At 31.4% G+C, this 19,734-nt stretch overlaps 1 protein-coding gene across 3 annotated transcripts in view; it reads right to left on the reverse strand.

The window, feature by feature from the left end:
• Positions 1-19,734, reverse strand: part of LOC136040124 (homeobox protein cut-like) — a 233,528-nt gene that overhangs the window by 19,617 nt on the left and 194,177 nt on the right. For all 3 annotated transcript variants that reach the window (XM_065724226.1, XM_065724224.1, XM_065724225.1), the window contains exons 10-11: positions 6,488-6,746; positions 578-969 (exon numbers count right to left, since the gene is read on the reverse strand). In XM_065724226.1, the coding sequence (XP_065580298.1) occupies positions 578-969; positions 6,488-6,746 (651 nt within the window). The remainder of the gene's footprint in view (positions 1-577; positions 970-6,487; positions 6,747-19,734) is intronic.

Consider the following 19,734-nt stretch of genomic DNA (forward strand, 5'->3'; position numbering starts at 1 on the left):
ATCAACATTAAAAATTTAAAGGAACAGAAATTGTTCCGTATATGAGGGGGTTACTCCCTCCTCAAAGCCTCACTCTTTACAGTAAAGCTTCTTCCCAATTCTTTAAGAGCAACTTCTGAAACGCAAGGTCCGTTTAATTAACACACAGTTCGTGGTATATCAAAAGAACCGCATTTTAATGCTGATTTTAAATATATATATTTCATTAAGATTAGTCTTACCCATCGCTCTTTACGTAAAGTTTTTTACTGCTTTAAAAAGTAGAGTTAAGAGAAAGAGTCAAACTTTAGCGTAAAGAGCGGGGTGTTGAGGAGGAAAAGCTCCTTTCATATACGGAGTAATGTCTGTTCATTTCAAGTTTTAATGTTGCTCCTTACTTTTATTTTAAAAAAACTTGTATTTTTTTATTTAATTTAACTATTAGAAGCTTTCTTAAAAGTTCTAATAAAAGACTTTAGCATAAACAGCGCTAAAGTTTCAAAATTTTCAAAAATTAAAGAAAAATTCACCACTTGAATCAAAATTTAGGGTTACCAAAAAAAAAAAAAAACAAAAAAAAAAAAAAAAAAACACTTACTTTTTGGCCAATATTATTAGCTAATAAGACTTCTTTGACCCGACTGGTAACTAGTTGTGTATCCAGGTCTGGCGTAAGAGCAGCAATTTCATAAATATTCTGCGACGGTAAGGAAGGCTCGAACCCTACGTCAGGAGGACAACCCGGAGTTGAACTGCTTCGACCAGATTCTTCTTTAATTGGGGTGGATTCCCTTCTTAAAGAAAGATCACGGTTCACAACAGGTAGGAATTGGGGTGGGATATGACTTGGATAGCTAGGTGGCATCCCAAAAGGAAAACCAAGAGGCAGAGGGATACTTTCTCCCCAACGATTTCTAAGTGAACTTGCTGGAAGAGGCCGCGTACTTGGAGAACTAGTAGGAGGTCGTTGAGGAAACTTCCCAACAGACTCTGAAAAAGAGAATTTTGTTAAAGTTACATTTATGTGACCTCTTCAGAGGCTAAATTAATTTAGCACACACACACACACACACACACACACACACACATATATCTATATATATAAAAATAAGTTGTCTGTGGATCTGTGGATCAGGTGACGATCCACAAAAAAGGTAAAAAACTAAAAACTAAAAAAAAACTGAAAAAACTAAAAAAAGGCAAAAACTACAAAAAAACTAAAAACTAATAAAAAAAATAAAAAAGCTAAAAAACTAAAAAAACTAAAAAAACTAAAAAACTAAAAAAACTAAAAACTAAAAAAAAAACTTAAAAAAAGGAAAAAACTGAAAAATAGAAGAGAAAAAGAAAACTAATAAAATTAAGAATAAAATTAAAAAAAAATAAAAAATATATAAAAATAAGTTGTCTGTCTGTCTGTGGATCTGTGGATCAGGTGACGATCCACAAAAAAGGTAAAAAACTAAAAACTAAAAAAAAAACTGAAAAAACTAAAAAAAGGCAAAAACTACAAAAAAAACTAAAAACTAATAAAAAAAATAAAAAAGCTAAAAAACTAAAAAAACTAAAAAAAACTAAAAAACTAAAAAAACTAAAAACTAAAAAAAAAAACTTAAAAAAAGGAAAAAACTGAAAAATAGAAGAGAAAAAGAAAACTAATAAAATTAAGAATAAAATAAAAAAAAATAAAAAAGATAAAAACTAAAAAAAAAAGTAAAAAGAAAAAACGAAAAAAAACTAAAAAAGCTAAAAAAAAGGTAAAAACCAATAAAAAACTAAAAAGAAAAAAAGGAAAAAAAAAACTAAAAAAACTAAAAACTAAAAAAAAAACTTAAAAAAAAGGAAAAAACTGAAAAATAGAAGAGAAAAAGAAAACTAATAAAATTAAGAATAAAAATAAAAAAAAATAAAAAAGATAAAAACTAAAAAAAAAAGTAAAAAGAAAAAACGAAAAAAACTAAAAAAGCTAGAAAAAGGTAAAAACCAATAAAAAACTAAAAAGAAAAAAAGGAAAAAAACTAAAAAAAATTTTCATCTAAAAAACTAAAAAAAACTAAAAAAGGTAAAAACTAAAAGAACTAAAAAAGAAAAAAAACTAAAAAAAGGAAAAAAACTGAAAAATAAAGGAGAAACAATCTAAATAAATGACGACACTCAAAGAGAAAGCGACCGGGACAAAAGGAATGTTCGATTAGCAATCAACAAAGCACCGGGACACAGGGAGTATAAATGACGACGACCGGGACACAGGGACATAACTACAAAGGGGACGCCGGGGTGCACAGGGGGATATATAAATGAATAAAATTAAGAATAAAATAAAAAAAAATAAAAAAGATAAAAACTAAAAAAAAAAGTAAAAAGAAAAAACGAAAAAAACTAAAAAAGCTAAAAAAAAGGTAAAAACCAATAAAAAACTAAAAAGAAAAAAGGAAAAAAAACTAAAAAAACTAAAAACTAAAAAAAAAACTTAAAAAAAGGAAAAAACTGAAAAATAGAAGAGAAAAAGAAAACTAATAAAATTAAGAATAAAAATAAAAAAAAATAAAAAAGATAAAAACTAAAAAAAAAAGTAAAAAGAAAAAAACTAAAAAAAACTTAAAAAGGTAAAAACTAAAAGAACTAAAAAAGAAAAAAAACTAAAAAAAGGAAAAAAACTGAAAAATAAAGGAGAAACAATCTAAATAAATGACGACACTCAAAGAGAAAGCGACCGGGACAAAAGGAATGTTCGATTAGCAATCAACAAAGCACCGGGACACAGGGAGTATAAATGACGACGACCGGGGCACAGGGACATAACTACAAAGGGGACGCCGGGGTGCACAGGGGGATATATAAATGACGATGGCGACTCAGGGAGTGGTCGATTCACAGGTGGGACATAGGGACACAACTACAATGGCGCGTAACTAATATGGCGCGTAACGACTTACGCGCGCGGGGGGGCTTGGGGGGGCGCGAAGCGCCCCCACCAACTAGGTGTTGGGGTGGCGCGAAGCGCCACCCCAACAGATAGTATATATATATATATATATATATATATATATATATATATATATATATATATATATATATATATATATATATATATATATATATATATATATATATATATATATATATATATATATATATATATATATATATATATATATATATATATATATATATATATATATATATATATATATATATATATATATATATATATATATATATATATATATACTGGGATAAGTTTGAAAGCCCTATCTTGACTTTGCAAGTTCAGGGGATAATAATATAACTAGGACTAGAATAAATTTTGGCATTGAATAATAAATTAGTTTTGACACATCATATAAAATTTTATTATTATTATTTTGTTTAATTTTATTTATTTATTTTTTATTTTATTATCATATTAGAGCCTTTTTTTACCCTTGCATCCATCTTAGGTCTATCCATACCTGAAAACCATGATTTTCTCGTGTGTTTTTATATATTTTGAGGGAGGAATACTATATTTTCGTCAGTGTTATCATACCGAACCATCAAAAAAATCAACAAGATCACTTACTTAAATTCGAAAACTATTTTCATCCATAAAGCTTAAAAATTAACAATCTGGAGATGTGATAAGGCCAACTTCACCTCCAAAGCAGCTATATCCTATTAAGATGTTTGTACTATATGCAACTGATTTTTTACCCAAGTTTATTTTTTTAAATTTAGGGCCTACTTCTACCAAAAACAACAAATGAACACCAAGATTTTTATCATTAAAATTGAGTTCTTAATTTTCCCACATAGCCAATTCATTTCAAATTTGAAATTAATTAAATTTTAGAATTAAATCAAAAATTTTAATTCAATGAATATATTTCATTAAAGTTTTATTCCTAATGTCCTTGGTTAGTCAATATATTTATTATGAATAGTTACTAGATAATATTGAAAAGGCGTTGCAATATGGGAGCAGGAAAACGGCCACCAGACATCACAATCAATGGTAGCAATAGAGAGGCTGACCCAAAAACTAGTTTCACCTCCGTCACCCACCACCCACCTGACGATCTCATTGAAAACCCCACTGCCTATTATGGATCAAAACGTCTATGACAGATACACAGCTTCTACGTTCAGACGTAAATAATTTCTTAGACCACACGTCTTTGAAGTGGTATCAAATTGGGAATGACCGGACGAGGGTCTTTGCCCTTTAGATTTTTGACTTTCACTTTTTACCCTCTAGATTCTCCCCCCCCCCACGCATAGATTTTGACAATAATGTTTAAAGGACTTATTATCGTTGAAAACTGCAATTTTATATGTTCACTATAAGAAATGAATAAATCAACAAATTCGACCCTAACACCTAATTTTTTTGTGAATTAATTCCAATATGCTTTAAGATTCATTATTAAAATAAGATCTATTGAAAAATAGATAAGATGTATAATAAAAGATTTTAATAAAAACTTTGAAACAAAAATACTTCTACAAACAATAATAGAAGTTCGAATATTTTGGCTTTACATAATCTGCAAGAAAAAAAAACTCTGGAAGAGAAAAATTCGACAAAGAATAATAAAAATCTGAACATTAAGTAAGTAATAATAAAAGTTCCAACTGTATAATAAGTAACAGAATCTAACTACTAAAGCAGAAGAATCTAACTACTATCTTCTTTTTATTTTTCTACACATTACGGACAGACTACTAGTACGGACACCATGAAGGTCCTTTCCCTCTTAGGAGTGGACTCTAAACAGCTATTGTAACTTGTAAGGACATTCACGGACAAATAAATCATCTTCTCCCTTAAGATATTTCTGAATAATATGTTTTAAAATTATTGAGTCAGTTTAATTTGGGATAAAGACAGCCTAAAAATTTCGCTGCACTTTTGTGTCACTTTAAAATCTTCGTATCACTTACAGAAATTGAACACTGAAACAAAATGTGCTGAATATTTCCACCAGATTGATAACAATATCAGCAGAGAAATGCTCACAACAAACCAATTTCAACTAACCTAACAACCTCTACGACCCCCAACTAAAAAGAAGGTATTCCATTTTCAGCCGGTACAAAACTTTCAGGAAATTTCAGGTTAAACTAAATTAGGTTGAATTGTCATTGAAATCTAAGTTATGATAAATTATTGAGCTTTAAGTTCTGCTAGATTTATTTATCGATTAATTTATTTTTATTTATTTTTATTTTATTTTATTTTTTTTATTTATTTTTATTTATTTAATAATTTATTTATTATTAATTTTTTTAGATTAATTTAATTATCGGATAGAGCTTGAATACTAAGCCTCCATTTTCGGGCCACGCCACATCCAACAGGGATTTTGTAACACGCTGCTCCAGTTATAATTTTGAGTAACTGTGTTTGGGTCCTTTAGTGCCAGTGTTAAACGACACTATTCCAGCACGCAGGGCTGTATCAAAAATTTTAAAGGGGGGGGATGGACGCGGGGTAAAAAAAAATTAAAAAAGCATTTTTGAGGGTGTATGTGTTTTTTAGGTGGGTGGAGGGTACAACAAACTTTAAAAACGCATCAATATTTGTTAATGTGCATTTTTGGATTTTTTGCATTTTTACGATTCGGACAAACATTCTAGGGGTGTCCAAACCCCTAACGGGATACGGTATAGCTGGTATGTTCTAATTTTGAGCTTAGTTATTATATTTTTTCTCATAACCAGCCTTTTAGTATCAGCAGAGAGCAAAGATATACCCCTAACCAACCAATTTAAACTAAAAAAAACTACCTCCACAACCCCCCAACTAAACAGAGAATATTCCGTTCTCAGCCGGTACAAAACTTCCAGAAAATTTCAAGTTAAACTCAAATGAGGTTGATTTGTCACTGAAATATAAGTTACGATAAATCAATGCACTACAAGTTCCGCTAACATTTTTATTTATCAGATAAAACTTGAATACTAAGCCTACGTTTTCAGTTCACACCCCATCTAAAAGGTAGTTGGCCACGGGTTGAACAAGTTGTCATTTTGTTTGCCCTTGTTTGGCTCTTTCAGTACCAGTGATACCACAATTCTGGCAACCAGGGCCATATACAAAAATTTTTCGATTCAAGGGAGGGAGGGGGGTATATGGGGTTACAAAAAACTTTAAAACGCATAAAAGATTTATTTATATGCATTTGTGCTACATTTTTACGAGTCAATAATAAATTTGGGGGCGTTCAAAGCCCCTACCCACCTGCATACGGTTTTGCTAGCACGTTCTCATTTCGAGCCGGCTTGCTTACATTTTTCTCTTGATCAGCGTTTCTAATCCAACAGTTTTTTATTTACGATTTTTAAAGACCAATTTTTGGGGTGAATTGGGGGGGGGGGAGAATCCATCTACACTTCTGTATTAAAGTGTTATATTTAACCGTTTTCATTATAAACTATTTCTGTGTTCTGTTTTGTAGTTCTGTGCTAAATAAAAGCAGTTCAAGTAAAACATACGATAAATAGTCTGAGACACAAAAAAACTTACGAGGAACTGTGGTAAATCCTGCAGTCCTCATCAAGCGCTCCGGTGCCACTTTGTACTGTGACGCCACCAAACGGTGAATTGCAGTATCATCATCCAAGAAGAGCTTCATCCTGATAAATGGCTCCCGTCCTTTCTGCGTCAGCATATGCCATGGTTTTGGCCGTGCCAGAAGGTCGGACACCGAGCCTTGACTTAAGCCGAGTACTGCTTCACCGAAGAGTCGTTGGCTGATACTATATTGACTTAAAACTTCTTTAACCTGACAAAAAATCATAAGATTTGGATAGAATCTAAGTTGACTTTCATTTCACCTGTGATTGCTAGAATGTTTTGAAACATTGGCATTTTCATCTTGAACTTCTTAATGTCATCCTTGCCAAAGTGCAAGGATGACCACTTCCTTGCCAAAGAGCAAACCACTTGTAATAGTGAAAACGGGGTGCTAGTGTCGACAAAAAATATCAGTTCCATCTAGCGTTTGGCGACACTTTGCGTTTTTTCATACTTCCTAATAGCTTTTTTTTAGGAACTGAGGTCGGACACTTATTACTACCCTAATTTTTTCGATTACACTTAAATTAACTCTTCTTATTATTACACTGGAAAAAATGTCAAGCGCCACCGAACGCAAGATTGCGTTCATAGATTTTTGCGGACACTAGCGCTAGTTCCCGCTCTTGAAAGTTATCCATATTTGATCTACGCTTTGACTTTCTAAGAATTTTTATTAAGACGATGTTTCAGCAACAGATTTTGCGCTTCAAAAAAAAAGAAAAAAAAAATGCTGCAATAGCAAATCCTTTTTGCACCTGTAATTTGGAAATTTCACATAAATCCCTTATAATCGATGAACAAATTTAATGAAAAAGGAAAAAAAGTGGTTTTAGTTACCTTGCGTGGTATTTATTAAACATTTATTAGAATTTATAAGAAAAAGGATTAGATATCGTTGGTAGCGTACGTTTAAGAAACGTACGGAAACGTACGTTTAGCCTGTCTCTATTAAAGTCAAAGTCAAACACATCGACATTTATTCTCTGAAACGCCGCACTACCATCTATGCTTTCTCTTTTCCTGAATTTTTGTTAAGACAGTAATTGCACTAGCAACAATTTTTGTACCATTTACCATTTTTTACTATGATGTAATAAGCAATTAATATATATATATAAAAATAAGTTGTCTGTGGATGGATGGATGGATGTGTCAGGTGACGTCACCTGAAAAAACTGGATCAGGTGACGTCAAAACTGAAAAAACTAAAAAAAGGCAAAAACTACAAAAAAAACTAAAAACTAATAAAAAAAATAAAAAAGCTAAAAAACTAAAAAAACTATAAAGGTAAAAACCAATAAAAAACTAAAAAAAAAAACTGAAAAAACTAAAAAAAGGCAAAAACTACAAAAAAAAACTAAAAACTAATAAAAAAAGTAAAAAAGCTAAAAAACTAAAAAAACTAAAAAAACTAAAAAAAGGTAAAAAACTAAAAAAAATAAAAAATAAAAAAAACTAAAAAAAGGAAAAAACTGAAAAATAAGCTAAAATAAAGGTAAAAACCAATAAAAAACTAAAAAGAAAAAAAGGAAAAAACTAATAAATGACGACACTCAAAGAGAAAGCGACCAGGACAAAAGGAATGTTCGATTAGCAATCAACAAAGCACCGGGACACAGGGAGTATAAATGACGACCAGGACATAAGTAAAAAAAAAAAACTATCTATATATATAAAAATAAGTTGTCTGTGGATCTGTGGATCGTGGATCAGGTGACGTCACCTGAAAAAACTGGATCAGGTGACGTCAAAACTGAAAAAACTAAAAAAAGGCAAAAACTACAAAAAAAACTAAAAACTAATAAAAAAAATAAAAAAGCTAAAAAACTAAAAAAACTAAAAAAAGGCAAAAACTACAAAAAAAACTAAAAACTAATAAAAAAGCTAAAAAACTAAAAAAACTAAAAAAAAGGCAAAAACTACAAAAAAACTAAAAACTAATAAAAAAAATAAAAAAGCTAAAAAACTAAAAAAACTAAAAAAACTAAAAAAAGGTAAAAAACTAAAAAAACTAAAAACTAAAAAAAAAACTAAAAAAGGTAAAAACTAAAAGAACTAAAAAAGAAAAAAATAAATGACGACACTCAAAGAGAAAGCGACCAGGACAAAAGGAATGTTCGATTAGCAATCAACAAAGCACCGGGACACAGGGAGTATAAATGACGACCAGGACACAAGTAAAAAAAAAAATTAACAAAACTAAAAAGAAGGTAAAAACTACAAAAAAACTAAAAAGAAAAAAAAACTAAAAACTAATAAAAAAACTAAAAAATCTAAAAATCTAAATAAACTAAAAAAGAAAAAAAAAGGAAAAAAATAAAGGAGAAAAACAAAACTAAAAAACGAATGTATATACAGACCGGTACACCGGGATACAAATGACGACCGGGACACAGGGAATATAAATAACGACCGGGACACAGGGACACAACTACAACGGGGACACCGGGGGAAACCGGGGGATATAAATGACGACCGGGACAAAAAAACTAAAAAGAAATAAAAACTAAAAACTAATAAAAAAAACTAAAAAATCTAAAAATCTAAATAAGCTAAAAAAGAAAAAAAAGGAAAAAAATAAAGGAGAAAAAAAATAAAAAAAACTAAAAAATCTAAAAATCTAAATAAGCTAAAAAAGAAAAAAAAAGGAAAAAAATAAAGGAGAAAAACAAAACTAAAAAACGAATGTATATACAGACCGGGACACCGGGATACAAATGATGACCGGCACCCGGGACACAGGGAATATAAATGACGACCGGGACACAGGGACACAACTACAACGGGGACACCGGGGGAAACAGGGGGATGTAAATGACGACCGGGACACCGGGACAGGGAATGGTCGATTAGCAATCACCATCAACAAAGCTCAAGGGCAATCATTAGAATCATGAGGTATAGATCTGAATACAGATTGTTTTCCCATGGACCATTATATGTTGCATGTTCAAGAGTCGGTAAACCTGACAATCTATTTATATGCAAAGACAATGGGACAGCAAAGAATGTTGTATATTCGCAAGTTTTACGTAGTTAAAACCATATATATATATATATCTATATTCACAGGTGGGACATAGGGACACAACTACAATGGCGCGTAACTATTATGGCGCGTAACGACTTACGCGCGCGGGGGGGCTTGGGGGGGGCGCGAAGCGCCCCCACCAACTAGGTGTTGGGGTGGCGCGAAGCGCCACCCCAACAGCTAGTATATATATATATACTAGCTGTTGGGGTGGCGCTTCGCGCCACCCCAACACCTAGTTGGTGGGGCGCTTCGCGCCCCCCCCAAGCCCCCCCGCGCGCGTAAGTCGTTACGCGCCATATTAGTTACGCGCCATATAAGTTACGCGCCATTGTAGTTGTGTCCCTGTGTCCCACCTGTGAATATAGATAGATTTATATATGTGTTTCAAACTACGTAAAAATTGCGAATATACAACATTCTTGGCTTTCCCATTGTCTGTCCATATACAAAGCCGTATGTACTAATAATGACGTCATATGCAAACGCTCTTTTTACAAACAAACAAACATGCATACACACAACTCGTTTTTATATAGATAGATAGATAGATAGATACAATACAAATTAACTACGTAAAACTTGTGAATATACAACAGTCTTCGCTGTCCCATTGTCTGTGCGTATAAATAGATTGTCAGGTTTACCGACCCTCAAAGATGCAACACACAATTGTACATTGGTAAAGCAGTCTGTATTAAGATCTATACCGCATTTTTCTAGTGATTGCCCTTGAGCTTTGTTGATGGTGGTTGCAAATGCTAATCGAATTGGGAATTGCAATCTTTTAAATTGAAAAAGCAGATCCGTTGGAATCATGGGAATGCGAGGAATAAGAACAGCCTCACCCACATAAGGCCCTGTCAAGATTGTGGCATCTATTAGGTTCTCTCTATCAGCAGCAAGCCTGATTTCTTGCTGTTCTTGTGATTCCTCGGCACGCTTTCTTTTCTTACTTTCTCTATCAGCAGCAAGCCTGATTTCTTGCTGTTCTTGTAATTCCTCGGCACGCCTTCTTTTTTCACATTCTCTTTTAGCAGCAAGTCTGCTTCTGCGTTGCTCTGGTAGTTCCTCGGCATGCTTTCTGTTCTTTCTTTCTCTATCAGCCTCAAGCCTGTTTCCCTGCTGGTCTTTTGATTCCTCGGCACGCCTTCTTTTTTCACTTTCTCTTTTAGCAGCAAGTCTGCTTCTGCGTTGCTCTGGTAGTTCCTCGGGATGCTTTCTGTTCTTTCTTTCTCTATAAGCCTCAAGCCTGTTTCCCTGCTGGTCTTTTGATTCCTCGGCACGCCTTCTTTTTTCACTTTCTCTTTTAGCAGCAAGTCTGCTTTCGCGTTGCTCTGGTAGTTCCTCGGCACGCTTTCTTTTCTGACTTTCTCTATCAGCAGCAAGTTTTTTGGCATAGACTCTTTGAGCATCTTCATCAGTCATTGTAAACTTAAACATTAATAGATTTCTACGCGAACATATGTCTTATATAACTTGAATGACGTCACCTTCAAAGCAAAAATGACGGCAACTAATTTCATGACGTCAGCCGAAACATGACGTCACCTGATCCACAGATCCACAGATCCACAGACAGACAGACAACTTATTTTTATATATATAGATATATACAATATATGATATATATTAATAATAAAATATATATTATAATATATATTATATATTATAATATATATTAATATATATAACAAGCATAGAAAACTATTCATAAGTAGGAAAATCTAACGACTATATTCTGTTTCTTTCTCTATCCCGTAAAGACACTGTTTAGACGGACAGACTAGTAGTACGGACACCAGTAGACGGATACTATGAACGTCCTTTCCCTCTTAGGGGTGGACGGTTAATAGCTATTGTGACTGGTACGGACATCCAGGGTCTAATAAATCATCTTCTCTCTGAAGATATTTCTCAATAATATATTTTAAAATTATTGAGTGCGTCTAATGGAGATTAATGATAAAATTTGCTGAATATTTCTAACAGATTGATAACATATCAGCAAAGAGCAGAGAGAGACCCGCAACTAACCAATTTAAACTAAACAACTACCTCCACACCCCCCAAACTAAATAACATCGGGTAGCTTTACATAAACCCTTATAATCGACAAAAAATCGTAATCGAAAAAAGACAGTAAAAATGACATTCTAATGTCGCATTTAGCAAATTTTTATGATAAGTTCTAAATGAAATGATTGTACATCCTCGGTGGCTATAAAAACCTATGTTTAGTCCATGTCCATAAAATAGTCCTTAAAATACTATAGATACTTTAAAATACTTAAAATACATAGGACTTAAAATAGTCCTATGTTTAATAGTCCATGTCTATTAAAGTAAGTTTAAGCCGTTTGTGACATTTTTTCTCTGAAACGGTTTAATGTCGTCTATGCTTTTTCTTCCCCTCCATTCTTAATAAGACAGTACACTGGCGGATCCAGGAGGGTCCGGAGGACTCTCCTTCCCGAAGATTTTTCTGGCATCCTCATTCTGTACTTTTTTTCTGATTTTCACTCTTTAAATAAATTTGTCAATTTGGTCAATTACTGTCGCCCTTGTCACATAGTTCCCCCCCCAAAGATTTGCTCTAGATCCACCTTGGGGGCAGTAACAGTAAGTAAACGGTTACAGTAGATAGTATTCAGACAGTACACACTTACAGAATTTAAGTTGGGGCTTAAGAAGAAAAAAGAAACATCGTGCTGAGTTAAAAACTATTTTTTATTGCAGTCAATATTGTTAATTATTCTTATAATTAACAATAGCATATTTATTGATTTTCAAAGGTTAATTTTATTGTCACAAAAGTATTAATATTGAAAAACAGATTTAACTGAAGAGGAGTCTAAATTTTGGCTTTAGGAATAGCCTGTGGCACTGAATATTTTGTCAAATTCATTAAAAAAATACATTTAGTAACTAAAAAGAATTAAAATAACTAAATAGCTTAAAAAAATCCATCTAATAAAATACCGTTGATAGCAAGAAAATGTTTTGTAATATTAAAATTCTTCTCGAATGTTTTAATGTCATTTATTTTTTCTCCTTACCAGCGTTCTTAATAAAACAATATTACTCTAACTGATTTTGTAATGAAATTGATTTGAATGTATTGAAATTGAAATTGAATGTTGAATTTTGTATTGAAATTGAATGTATTTACAAATTGATTTGCTGGTACTCGCAATAAAAGCAAAGGAAAAAATGGCTTGTCTTCTCAAATACCTTAAAGTTTGATTAAATCTCACAATTTGGAGATTATTCATTTTCTTTTGTCTTGAATAATAAAATCATTTAAATGATTGGGAAACTGAAACAGTAGGTCATGAATAACTTAAAAATTCCCTACCAAAGAAAGTATTATGAGCATCCCTGCGAATCAAAAATAACTGTCAGGCCTAATGGTCTTATCTAGAATTTTTTTACTTTTAAGATCATCCCAAAAAGTTTTCGTAAAGCTCAAGGGGAGGACCAGAAGGTAAATGTAAGTTTCAATTACATTTGGTACGTCAATTCTTTCTTTAAGAAAAGCTTAACAAGTAGTTTTTCGAAATGATCCCGCTTTGATCCTCATGGTCTACATTATCTTGCTGATCCTCTCTTTGTGAACAGTTTCGTAAATAGTTTTTGGCAGTAATCTCTTGTCACTGGTACCCCTAAAGGCTATATCTGACATTTCCAAAATTCTAAAATATTAGCAAAAATTGTCTGCTCAGCTGCATTCAAATGCATATTCAGTCTCACTTCGATCCATTTGGTCTACATTATCCTGCTCATCCTGCTATCCTGCTCATTGTCTGGCTGTTACCCCTAAGGACTATATCTAACATATTCAAAATTCTAAAATAATTGCCAAAACCTGTTCGTTGAGATGCAATTAAATGTATTTTCAATTTCACTTCGATCCTCCTGGTCTACCTTATCTTTTTGATCCTCCCTTTGGGAACATATTAACAAATAGTTTTTAGTAGTTATTTGGCGTCGCTGTAACCCCTAAAAGCTGGATTTGACATTTCCAAATTTCAAAAAATAAGTGCCAAAAAGTGTTCTTTGAACTACAATCAAATGCACATTCAGTTTCACTTCGATCCTCTTGGTCTACACTAGCTTGCTGATCCATCCTTTGAGAACAGCTTAGCAAATAGTTTTTGGTAATTATCTCGCGTCACTGTTATCTCTAAAGGTCCTATTTGACATTTTCAAAATTCTAAAATAATTCCCGAAAATTGTTTGCTGAGCCGCATTCCAATGCATATTCAGTCTCACTTCGTTCCGTCTGGTCTACATTATCTTGCTGGTCCTCACTTTGAAAACACCTTAGCAAATAGTTTTGGGCAATAATGCTGGGTCACTATTACCCCTCAAGGTCTTATTTGATATTTACAAAATTCCAAAATAATTACCGAGAATTGCAATTCCAAAATAATTACCGAAAATTGTCTACTGAGCTGCATTCACATGCTTATTAAGTCTCACTTTGATCTTCATTTTCTACAGTGTCCTGTTGATCCCCCATTGAAAATAGCTTAGAAAACAGTTTTTGGCAATTACCTCAGACGTGTGAAAATGTCAGACACGACTTTTAGGCATAACAGCGGCAATTTTTCTTTTTTGTTCTAAAGAAATGGTTACATTTTATGTGATAAAAAATAAATAATTTAATCCAAACAGCATATTACAACTGAAAGATGTTCACGAAACAAGCTAATTCTTGCTTACCTGAAACTTATTTTTGAAACACAGTTTTTTTCTAAAAAGTGGTTAAAACATTCGAAAGGGTTCAAACAATGTCGGCAAAAGAAGAGTTTCGGCAAAATCGGCAAAAGATTTTCTTCTTTGTTCTCAAGTATTGGTAACATTTTATGTGATAAAAAATAAATAATTTAATCCAAACGGTATATTACAACTGAAAGATGTTCACAAAACAAGCTAATTCTTGCTTCCCTGAAACTTTTTTTTGAAACACCGTTTTTTCTAAAAAGTTGTTAAAACAATCGAAAGGGTTCAAACAATGTCGGCAAAAGAACGTCAAAGAATATATAGAACACCATTAATGCGAAATTATGGTTGTTTACGGTTTTTTAGAAGAAAAAGAACTATCAATTAAAACTTCATGGCTAAATTGCATCCCCTTCTCCGCTCCTTCAATCTCTGTCTCAACTGAAACTCGTAAAAAGAAGATAAAGATGTAATATTTCTTTTTAACAAGTTGGAAGCAACTCGAGCCAGTTTCAGAAAAGAGAGATAAATGGTATAGCTTCTAATGGGACAAAAAAGCCGGAAAACCAGAAAAATACAATAAAATTAAGGCACTCCAAACCAGATCAACATGAAAAGAATTAAGAATGCAAAAGTAAAAATAGAGAATAAAAGAAAAAAGGAAAAATAACGAATAAAAAAATAATACAAAAAACATAAAGCACAAAATTCAATACAAAATATAAAATAAAAGTTAAAAGTATAAAGAATATAAATACTACAGACAATTCCCTTTAGCACCAATCTGCTTCAGGTCAGCAGAGGTGCACACACTCCTCCTCCAACCGAATCTATTCAAAGCTACACTTTTTACCCATGAAGTTCCAATCTCGTTCAAATTACCCCAACCCACCCAACTTGGAACGACCTGGTTTTCGTTTACCCCCAAATGACTGGCAAAAGGCAGAATCTTTGACAATGTGTTATCCTACATCCCTAAAACATGGAATAGTAGCATTAGCCTTTTTTCATTGTAGCCTGAGAAAGCGGGATTGAACCACGGTTTTTGTAAAGCTTGTCATTTGATATAAGGTCAGTTAAAGAATAAAATAAACAAAAGTAATAAAAGAATATGGGACAGTGTGGAATACAAAGCTAAAATTTTGGTTGAACCTTCGTCAAAGTACAAAAATAACTTATAAACAGATAAAAAATAAAAATAAAAAAATAAAAAAAGGTTGCTGTAGAATTGCCAGTCCTATAGATTTTTCCGAAAGTATTAAAATTTATATCCTGAGATTGGAACGTCGAACGTCGAGCATATTGTCAAAAAAAAGGATATTAAATATATTACTTTTATTGAATATACTTATCTTAAGCTAATTAATTAATTTAATTAATCAAGTAAATACAATTATATGGATGATTATTTAATTAAATATATATATATATATATATATATATATACTAGCTGTTGGGGTGGCGCTTCGCGCCACCCCAACAGCATATATATATATATATATATATATATATGTACAACATATATATATATATATATATATACTAGCTGTTGGGGTGGCGCTTCGCGCCACCCCAACACCTAGTTGGTGGGGGCGCTTCGCGCCCCCCAAAGCCCCCCCGCGCGCGTAAGTCGTTACGCGCCATATTAGTTACGCGCCATTGTAGTTGTGTCCCTATGTCCCACCTGTGAATATAGATATATATATATATATATATATATATATATATATATATATATATATATATATATATATATATATATATATATATATATATATATATATATATATATATATATATATATATATATATATATATATATATATATATATATATATTTATATATATATATATATATATATATATATATATATATATATATATATATATATTTATATATATATATATATATATATATATATATATATGTGGTTTTAACTACGTAAAACTTGCGAATATACAACATTCTTTGCTGTCCCATTGTCTTTGCATATAAATAGATTGTCAGGTTTACCGACTCTTGAACATGCAACATATAATGGTCCATGGGAAAACAATCTGTATTCAGATCTATACCTCATGATTCTAATGATTGCCCTTGAGCTTTGTTGATGGTGATTGCTAATCGACCATTCCCTGTCCCGGTGTCCCGGTCGTCATTTATATCCCCCTGTGCCCCCCGGTGTCCCCGTTGTAGTTGTGTCCCTGTGTCCCGGTCGTCATTTATATTCCCTGTGTCCCGGTCGTCATTTGTATCCCGGTGTCCCGGTCTGTATATACATTCGTTTTTTAGTTTTGTTTTTCTCCTTTATTTTTTTCCTTTTTTTTTCTTTTTTAGTTTATTTAGATTTTTAGATTTTTTAGTTTTTTTATTAGTTTTTAGTTTTTTTTTCTTTTTAGTTTTTTTTGTAGTTTTTACCTTCTTTTTAGTTTTGTTAGTTTTTTTTTTTTACTTATGTCCTGGTCGTCATTTATACTCCCTGTGTCCCGGTGCTTTGTTGATTGCTAATCGAACATTCCTTTTGTCCTGGTCGCTTTCTCTTTGAGTGTCGTCATTTATTTTTTTCTTTTTTAGTTCTTTTAGTTTTTACCTTTTTTAGTTTTTTTTAGTTTTTTAGATGAAAATTTTTTTTAGTTTTTTCCTTTTTTTCTTTTTAGTTTTTTATTGGTTTTTACCTTTATTTTAGCTTATTTTTCAGTTTTTTCCTTTTTTTAGTTTTTTTTTAGTTTTTAGTTTTTTTAGTTTTTTACCTTTTTTTAGTTTTTTTAGTTTTTTTAGTTTTTTAGCTTTTTTATTTTTTTTTATTAGTTTTTAGTTTTTTTTAGTTTTTGCCTTTTTTTAGTTTTTTCAGTTTTTTTTTTAGTTTTTTATTGGTTTTTACCTTTATTTTAGCTTATTTTTCAGTTTTTTCCTTTTTTTTAGTTTTTTTTAGTTTTTTTAGTTTTTTACCTTTTTTTAGTTTTTTTAGTTTTTTTAGTTTTTTAGCTTTTTTATTTTTTTTATTAGTTTTTAGTTTTTTTTGTAGTTTTTGCCTTTTTTTAGTTTTTTTAGTTTTTTAGCTTTTTTATTTCACCTGATCCACAGATCCACAGACAACTTATTTTTATATATATAGATATATCTATATATATATATATATATATATATATATATATATATATATATATATATATATATATATATATATATATATATATATATATATATATATATATATATATATATATATATATATATATATATATATATATATATATATATATATATATATATATATATATATATATATATATATATATATATATATATATATATATATATATATATATATATATATATATATATTATAATTTTATATCTTTCCAAAATTCTGGCTTTTTTTTTGCAAACAAATCTTGGAATTCCTAAATTCCCAGTGACAGCCTTGATGGGCACTTAGGCCACTTGGCTACCAATTTATTGGTTACCTCAAAGATCTTACCCATAAATGTAATCGTACATAATGAATGCTAATCATAGTCCTTGTTCAGTTTAAGAGCACAGCTCAGAAAAGAAAGCCAAATAGCCCAGGCTCTTTTTATCTGCTGATGTTAAATTTTGAGTCAATAAAAAGAAGTTAAAACCCAGCTGGCTCTTTTGCAGGAAATTTTTAGCCAATAAAAAGAAGACAAAACCCGACTGGCTCTTTTGCATAATATTTTTAGCCAATAAAAAGAAGACAAAACATGATTGGCTTTTTTGCATGAGATTTTAAGGCAATAAAAAGAACAAAAGAGATTTTTAGTCACAACATTTAAAAAGCGAACTATTTGTGAAGCTAAGGCGTCAACAAAGTGCGTCATACATAATGTGTCATAGAATGACGTGTGATGCATGATGTATAGAGTATGACATATCATGTATGAAGTTTAAAACCCGTTAAACCAGAACCAGTTTAAAAGCGATGTTCAGTAACCCTTTTCAGTGGTTGCTCTATTGTATAAAGTTAAATAAAAAACAAGTTTTTCCATTGAAAGTAAGGAGCAGCATTAAAACGAATAAAAATTATTAGCTATATGAGGGGTTCCTCAATACCTGAATCTTTATGCTAGAGTTTGACTTTTTATCTCACGATCTTGATCGAGTAACATTAGGGAGAAGGGGTCGAGGGGGGACAGCTGCCCTCAAATATCTTTGGTCACTTCAAAACAGCACTAGAACTTCTTATTTTCGATCAAATGAGCCCTCTCCTAAACCTCAAGGATCACTGGTTTGATGCACTCACCCCTCGGAAAAACAAACGAACAGACAAGCATTCGGGATCTTTCTTCTGGCAAAAAATGCAAAATTGCACATTTTTGTATATAGGAGCGTGAAACGTCTAAAGCAGGGTTCTCTGATATGCTTTATCAGATGGTAAAGATGCATTTTCTAGCTGAAGGGCCAAGAAACGTAGATCAGCACCGCCGGTAGGGACTGTAAAGTCCGATGCCGTATTCTTTCTCTTTTTTAATCTGATGGTGTGACTTTCATTAAGAAAACTTGATTTTTGGGGAGTATTTCTGCCTTTTTTGAAAATCGTAAAAATTTTCTCAGGCTCGTAGCTTTTGATGGGCAACAATAAACTTGATGAATTTTATACATTTTAGATAAGAATCAAAATTAGATTCTTTTGAAGTATATATGCCTATTGTTATCAAGAATTGGTTTCTTAGAATTTCAGTCACTTTTGACCTGCATCGCTCCCTAGGCTACTTACAGTTTGTTGCCACGAACTGTTTGATTTTAATGCATCAAAAAGAACAAAACACAATTTTTGTCACAAAAATTTGTCACAAAAATTTTTTTGTCAAACATTTTCAGGCTCGTAGCTTACGATAGGCAACAATAAACTTAATGAATTTTATACATTTTAGATAAATATCAAAATTCAATTCTTTTGATGTATATATTGTTATCAAGACTTGGTTTCTTAGAGTTTAAGTCACTATTGAGCCACATCACTCCTTACTTACAGTTTGTTGCCACGAACTGTTTGATTTTAAGGCATCAAAAAGAACAAAACACAATTTTTGTCACAAAAATTTTTTTGTCAAAAATTTTCAGGCTCGTAGCTTATGATAGGCAACAATAAACTTGAGGAATCTTATACATTTTAGATAAGTATCAAAATTCGATTCTTTTTATGTATATATTGTTATCAAGACTTGGTTTCTTAGAGTTTAAGTCACTATTGAGCCACATCACTCCTTACTTACAGTTTGTTGCCGCAAACTGTTTGATTTTAAGGCATCAAAAAGAACAAAACACAATTTTTTCACAAAACTTTGTCACAAAATTTTTTTTGTCAAAAATTTTCAGGCTCGTAGCTTATGATAGGTAACAATAAACTTGAGGAATTTTATACATTTTAGATAAGTATCAAAATTCGATTCTTTTTATGTATATATTGTT

This window comes from Artemia franciscana, chromosome 20 (genome assembly GCF_032884065.1).
Source record: "Artemia franciscana chromosome 20, ASM3288406v1, whole genome shotgun sequence".
NCBI lineage: Eukaryota > Metazoa > Arthropoda > Branchiopoda > Anostraca > Artemiidae > Artemia > Artemia franciscana.